Below are 7,500 nucleotides of genomic sequence, written 5' to 3' on the forward strand. Positions count from 1 at the left end.
AAGGATATGTACAGTTTATTGCGAGTTATCGACCCCCCACTCGGATTAGGAAAGAAATGTCCTCATAGGGTCGCCTGCAAGGTTCGGACGTCCAAACCAAAATCTCAGCACTGCTCGCCATGGAGACTGGAATGAACATCGCTTTTCTTTTTCTTTTTTTTGTTTAGTTTTCTGTTTCATTTCTATTCTCTTTCCTTCACAGTTTCTTTTTTTCTTTCCACCATTTCGCTGCATTCTGATATGAAAAAGGAGAATGTGCAGGACAATGCAAACGAGTCACCATAACGCAGCGGCTCCCGCAGTGACCCCGCGACCCACCCGCCCGCCCCCTTCGCAGAGACCGGGGTGGCCCGGGGGGGGGGTCACGGGGTCACTGTCGGAGCTGCGGCTTGTGCTGGAATGATCATGAGCAATGAAGACGCATGTGAAACGCACTGCAACACGACCAAGCGGACGAGAACGATAAAGACCACAGCCATGTTGTTGTGTGTTTCTGCTTGCTGCGGATCGAGGCCTTGCGTGCATTGTTCTTGTTTTGATTTGGTTTTCCTTTGTTTTCTCCTCGAGGGGCGACGACTGAAACTGCATTGACGTGATTATTTATAATCTACACTGAATCCATGCATCGCTGCTTCTCCTGCCTGTACGAAGCGGCGTTGCGGTTCTATGTGAACACTCTGCCATCTCATAGAACACTTCCTCTGATTGCATTTTAACCCCACACACACACACACACACACACACACACACACACACACACACACACACACACCCCCAGCCAGCTCAGAACACACACCAAGTTTTCACCCCATGACCAGAACAATAACCTGTGTGTTTTTTCTTTGTTGTGGCCCATGCTGTCCTGCCCCATTCTGTTTCAAACTTTTTGGTTGTGTTGCACTTTTTGTTGATTTTTCCATTGGCTGTGTGTGTGTGTGTGTGTGTGTGTGTGTGTGTGTGTGTGTGTGTGTGTGTGTGTGCGTGCGTGCGTGCGCAGTGGCAGGATCAGTTTCAGTGATTTGTATGTGATGCTGCGCCACATGTGCCCACCGCTGGGCCTCGGGAAGCGCTGTCCTGCTCGCGTGGCGTACAAGGTTAGAGCCCTTAGTGCTGGTGTGTTCTGTGGAAGTGTTAGTCAGCGCTCTCTCTCTCTCTCTCTCTCTCTCTCTCTCTCTCTCTCTCTCTCTCTCTCTCTCTCACACACACACACACACACACACACACACACACACACACACACACCTTGTTCAGTGTGTTTAGATGAGGTAATGAGATCAGCTGCAGGTCTCAGTCACATTTTATTTCCGCTTATTTATTTCCGTGTTGCTTTTATTTCTATGTCTGGTTGTCAATGCAGTTCCCATCCATAAGCCCCGCCCACTATCACACAAACTCCCCCCACTCAGTCTCTAGTGCTGACACCATCTCTCTGTATCCATCTCTCTCTCTCTCTCTCTCTCTCTCTCTCTCTCTCTCTCACTCTGTTCTCTCTCTCTGTTCTGGTCTCTCTCGCTCTGTTCTCTCTCTCTCTCTGTTCTGGTCTCTCTTGCTCTGTTCTCTCTCTCTCGTTTTGTTCTCTCTCTCGTTCTGTTCTGTCTCTCTCTCTTTCTCTCTCTCTCTCTCTCTCTCTCTCTCTCTCTCTCTCTCTCTCTCTCTTTCTCTCTCTCTCTCTTTCTCTCTCTCTCTCTCTCTCTCTCTCTCTCTCTCTCTCTCTCTCTCTCTCTCTCTCTCTCTCTCTGTTCTGGTCTCTCTGTTCTGGTCTCTCTCGCTCTGTTCTCTCTCTCTCTCTGTTCTGGTCTCTCTTGCTCTGTTCTCTCTCTCTCGTTCTGTTCTCTCTCTCGTTCTGTTCTGTCTCTCTCTCTTTCTCTCTCTCTTTCTCTCTCTCTTTCTCTCTCTCTCTCTCTCTCTCTCTCTCTCTCTCGTTCTGTTCTGTTCTGTTCTCTTTCATCAGTATTTGTTCCCCTGTTTGCTCATTCATTGTTTTGTTTTTTTGTTTTTTATCATCTGTGAATCATCTCATGGCCTTCCAGTCTGGAGTGAACTAACAACTCTAACACACTCCTCGTCTCGCTCTAACAAGCTCACTCCATAGGAGCCCACACTCCGACCTGACGTTAGTCCGAATGCACCTGTCCTGCATCGAGAGATCAGAAAAATCTGGAAATCTTTTCTAAATAAAAAAAAAAGAATTTGAAATAATAATCAGTGACTGAATAAACAGAGCCACAATCGCTAAAAGCCAGAGATCAGCCAACGCAAGAAAGATGAAGTGATAAATGGTCCTCTCTGTGCGTGGCTGCTTGTGCTGTGGGGCGGGGCCGCAGGGGCGGGGCCGCAGGGGCGTGGTCACGGGGTAAGTTGATGTGGATGGGTGGGGGGGGTGCATGAGCACGCTGCATGTTCAGGGTCTCACGGGGGTCGCGCATGAATCTGTGCATGGCGAGTGTTAAAGCTGCAGCTTGCGCTGGAATGATCATGAATGAAGAAGACCTTGAAGAACACACACACACACACACACACACACACACTCACACACTGAGGAACACTGTGATATAGTTTGTAAATGAACAGCTGCACTCGTGATTGAAGGAGAATTGAACAAATGGAAACGGAGGTGTAGAAAGCCCTTGTTCTTCATCTCGGTTTCATTTGTTCAGTTGAAACGTTGAGGTTGGAATGAAGACCTCGGTGTGGTGAGGGAGCTCTGAGCAGCTGCAGGGGCTGAGCTTTATCACACGAATTCCACATGAAACCCGGGTTTTCCTTGTTTGATCTGTGAGAGCTCCAAATGAAACCCTTCCTTCAGAACACAGACTAAGCTTAAGATCTGTTGATCTTTCTCCACCGAGATGCCACCATCAACCAGAACCTGGAACAGATTGTTAGCTGTTCGGCTGCATTCATGGAGACATATTGGTTTGTCATTGAGGTTGATTTCGGTGAGAACTCTGCACGGCTCAGGCGTTTCTGAAGTGCGAGCGGTGATCAGATGTTCACACGCTGTTCACTTGAGTGGGCTATGAAAACGTCATGCAGGTTTAAAGCATGCATGCTGCAGAAATCCAACTCCGAGCCTAATCTGGGTGTTTACACTCTCACAGATCCCTAGGAATCATTTCTGCTTCTCTGTGGAGTCCATCTCTCTCTCAACCAGTGACAATTTACACACTAATGTATTAAAAGTAACACTGTAGCAATTTTCAGACAGAATGAAGTTCTGTGTAGTGCAGAGGAGCTCCCTCCACCTTAACTACATATTGGATTGGAGGTTTCGGTGCCATACCACAGACTCTAAACCCCCTGATTGGCTCCACAGAGACTGTTGCGTATGGATTTGCCTGTTGCCGATGACAACACGGTACATTTCAACTCCACACTGATGGCATTAATTCGTACTGCACTTGATATCAAGATCGCGAAAGGTACGAAACATTCTCATACATCTCTCTTTAGATTAGCTTGCCTTTACCTTTATCTATACGTGTGTGTGTGTGTGTGTGTGTGTGCGCACGCACGCATAGGTGGAGCTGATAAACACCAGATGGATGCAGAGTTGCGTAAGGAGATGATAGCGATTTGGCCGAATCTGTCCCAGAAGCACCTGGACCTCCTGGTCACACCACACAAGTGTAAGTTGCAGTAGGTTTGTACCGAACCGAACGATCAGATCAAAACTCATCAGAGGAGCTTCACTCAACCAACCAATCACTGCACTGCACCCACTGATCAGACAACTTTTCTCCCCTTAACCTTTTCTTCAACCTTCTGCTAACCTCCGTCTATGAGGCAGGTGAGCACAGAGAACTTCAGAGTGCAGAAATTTGTGGGTGTTCAGAATGACATGAACTTCCAGAGCACATTACAGCCGTTTACACGCACAGCAGATCTGTGTTCATATACGAGGTGGTGTAAAAACACTTCCAGACTAATGCTGCTAACTGGTTCTGTTCTGACCACGTGCATTCCCACGTCTGGATTTCCTCACCGACAGCAAGTAGAACAAACATGAAGTTCTGCATGAACCTGGGCAAATCTGCCACAGAGACGTTTGAAGTGACGTACTTTTGGCGTACGGCGACGATGCAACAAGTCTTTCGAGGTGTTTCGAGGGGCACATGCTCTTTAAGAGCAAAAGAACCTCACTGGAAGATGACGAGAGATCAGGAAGACCTTCGATGAAAATTTCCAAGGCGTTCGGCAACTTGATGATCATCGGAGAACGATCCACACAATCTCACTTTCTCACCCACCCTACTCACCAGATTTGGCTTCTTCTACTTCTTTCTGCTGCTCCCATTAGGGGTCTCCACGCCTCCTCCTTGGTCTTCCTCTTTTCCTTCTTCCTGGTGGCTCCATCCTCAGCATTCTCCCTCCTCTGCACATGTCCAAACCATCTCAATCACAACTCCCTCACCTTGTCTCCAAAACGTCCTACATGCGCTGTCCCTCTAATAAACTCATTTCTAATCCTGTCCATCGTCGTCACTCCCAATGAACATCTCAACATCTTCAGCTCTGCTACCTCCAGCTCCACCTCCTGTCTTTTACTCAATGCCACTGTCTCTAATCCATACAACATCTCAGGTCTCACTACAGTCCTATAAACTTTCCCTTTCACTCTCACAGATACTCTTCTATCACAAATCACTCCTGCTATCACTCTTCTCCACCCACTCCACCCTGCCTGCACTCTTTTCTTCACTTCTCTAACACACTCTCCATTACTTTACACTGTTGACCCCAGGTACCTGAACTCCTCCACCTTCTCCAGCTCTTCTCCCTGCAACCGCATCACTCCACTGCCCTCCCTCTCATTCACACACATGTACTCTGTCTTACTCCTACTGACTTTCAATCTCCTTCTCTCCAGCGTGTATCTCCACCTCTCCAGGCTCTTCTCCACCTGCTCCCTACTCTCACCACAAAGCACAACTATCTGGGTTGTGGATTGACTCTGGGTGAGAAACACAGCGTAGCATTGAACACAGTGTTGCAGAATAGTGTTAAACACATCGTAGCACTGAGGTGCTGCAGGAGAACTAGCGAAGGTTGAACACAAGCTGGACTCTGGATGAGCGTCTGAACGAGCATACGAGTGCCTCTGAAAGAGGATCATGACCTCTGGGGACTCTGGAGGAAGAACATGACCTCTGAGGGCCTCTTTAAGCGGAACTTGACCTCTGAGAGGCTCTGAAAGTGGAAAATGACCTCTGAGTGAGGGGCTTTGAAAAAGGAACATGACCTCTGAGGGGCTCTATTGACTGAGGAGTTGTGGGAGGATGTTATTGGGACTTCACTTGGTTTTAAGATGTGGGTCCTTCACCTGCAGTGGCTGTGGAGAAGTGCAGTCAGTCATGTTTGTTCCACGAATCTTCTCTGTGCTCTCCTTTGGCTCAGTCATGACAGTTGTAAGACTCATCTGCACCCTGACTGGTTACTGATGAGCCTCCTGGCCGTGATGATCTATTTCCCCCTCTTCCTCTCTCTCTTTCCTTGTCTGTAATCAGTGGATGTTTTACTATAGATGAATGAATTCTCTATAGAAGTCTTTTCACTCCAGGAAACCATCCAGCTGCAGTGCAAATAAGGAGCATCTATAGAAATGTGCATTGCCCATCAGATCCTTTATAAACTCCACACTAGTTTATTTGAGTCATGCGAGGTTTGTAGAACGGCTCTAATAAGAGCTGAAATCTTTTGGAAACTCGATAATAACATCAGAGGTATAGACAGACTTTTGAGCTCGTTTAGGAAATATTCATGTCTTCATTTTCAGGGTTTTTGTGGAATTATTTTATTAGTACTACTTTCCAGACTTACAGATATGGCTTTATTTCTTAAAAAGAATTCTGCCTGTGAAAAGACAATAGGCTCTGTGTCCTTCATGCTCTGGTGTCTGTAATGTGTTGTTTTAATTGTGTATTATTGTGTTTTTATTTCGAATAAAACAAATGTTAAATCTGGTCTTCCACTGTAATGGATTTTGACCATCAATGTGATATTTACAGTCCAAGATCAGGTTTAAGCAGGTGTAGTCTGCTTAAACCTGATCTTGGACTGTAAATATCACATTGATGGTCAAAATCCATTACAGTGGAAGACCAGATTTAACATTTGTGTAAGATTGTGTATTGTGTTTGTTGTTGTTTTTGTTGTTGTTGTGTTTTGCCTCCCATGCTCCCCAATCCACAATAACAACCCCCACCCCACCCCACCCCAGGCGCAGGGTCCATTCGAACCCGCTCTAATTGTGCAGGTAACTTTTGCGTCCTCTCAGCAGCTACAGACCTGACAGTGGGGAAGATTTATGCTGCCATGATGATCATGGAGTACTACAGGCAGAGTAAAGCCAAGAAAATGCAGGCACTTCGAGAGGAACAGGTACAGCCAATTAGCAAATACCAGCATCAACACCAGCATCACTAATCCCTGAGAAACACTCAGCACTTTATAACAACATTCATACAGATCAGTATTAATGTAACAGCATTTATATACTGTATTCACAGTAATAGTGTAACAGTGTTGATGTTACAGTGTTGGTGTTTTTAAGTCTTTGTTTGAATGATGAATGTGATGGTGAAAGAATTCAAAATCTTCAGTTTATTTCACTCAGTTGTTTTGCAATTGAATAGAAGAAGTAATGTAAAAGGTTTGTGGGTCTGTTTTTTTTTTTCCAATCCCTAACCCCTTACCCCACCTCTAACCCTAACCTCTAACCCTAACCTCTAACCCTACCCGGCCCCAATCCCTAACCCCTTACCCCACCTCTAACCCTAACCTCTAACCCTAACCTCTAACCCTACCCGGCCCCAATCCCTAACCCCTTACCCCACCTCTAACCCTAACCTCTAACCCTAACCTCTAACCCTACCCGGCCCCAATCCCTAACCCCTTACCCCACCTCTAACCCTAACCTCTAACCCTAACCTCTAACCCTACCCGGCCCCAATCCCTAACCCCTTACCCCACCTCTAACCCTAACCTCTAACCCTACCCGGCCCCAATCCCTAACCCCTTACCCCACCTCTAACCCTAACCTCTAACCCTAACCTCTAACCCTACCCGGCCCCAATCCCTAACCCCTTACCCCACCTCTAACCCTAACCTCTAACCCTACCCGGCCCCAATCCCTAACCCCTTACCCCACCTCTAACCCTAACCTCTAACCCTACCCGGCCACAATCCCTAACCCCTTACCCCACCTCTAACCCTAACCTCTAACCCTAACCTCTAACCCTACCCGGCCCCAATCCCTAACCCCTTACCCCACCTCTAACCCTAACCTCTAACCCTAACCTCTAACCCTACCCGGCCCCAATCCCTAACCCCTTACCCCACCTCTTACCCTAATCTCTAACCCTAACCTCTTACCCTACCCGGCCCCAATCCCTAACCCCTTACCCCACCTCTAACCCTAACCTCTAACCCTAACCTCTAACCCTACCCGGCCCCAATCCCTAACCCCTTACCCCACCTCTAACCCTAACCTCTAACCCT

General features: G+C 47.3%; 1 protein-coding gene across 8 annotated transcripts in view; it reads left to right on the forward strand.

Annotated features, from left to right (window-relative positions):
- Positions 1 to 722: 722 nt before the first annotated feature.
- Positions 723 to 7,500, forward strand: part of LOC310731654 (voltage-dependent P/Q-type calcium channel subunit alpha-1A-like) — a 14,482-nt gene continuing 7,704 nt past the window's right edge. For 4 of the 8 annotated variants that reach the window (XM_083551401.1, XM_083551402.1, XM_083551404.1 and 1 more), the window contains exons 1-4: positions 723 to 1,094; positions 3,317 to 3,422; positions 3,522 to 3,629; positions 6,281 to 6,381. In XM_083551401.1, coding sequence (XP_083407527.1) covers positions 1,029 to 1,094; positions 3,317 to 3,422; positions 3,522 to 3,629; positions 6,281 to 6,381 — 381 coding nt within the window. In that variant the 5' untranslated portion in view covers positions 723 to 1,028. Of the gene's footprint in view, positions 1,095 to 1,893; positions 3,423 to 3,521; positions 3,630 to 6,277; positions 6,382 to 7,500 lie in introns of those variants that run through there. The other 4 variants (XM_083551400.1, XM_083551403.1, XM_083551405.1 and 1 more) reach the window with 3 other exon arrangements.

This window comes from Silurus aristotelis (assembly GCF_946808225.1).
Source record: "Silurus aristotelis genome assembly, chromosome: 9".
NCBI classification, from domain to species: domain Eukaryota; kingdom Metazoa; phylum Chordata; class Actinopteri; order Siluriformes; family Siluridae; genus Silurus; species Silurus aristotelis.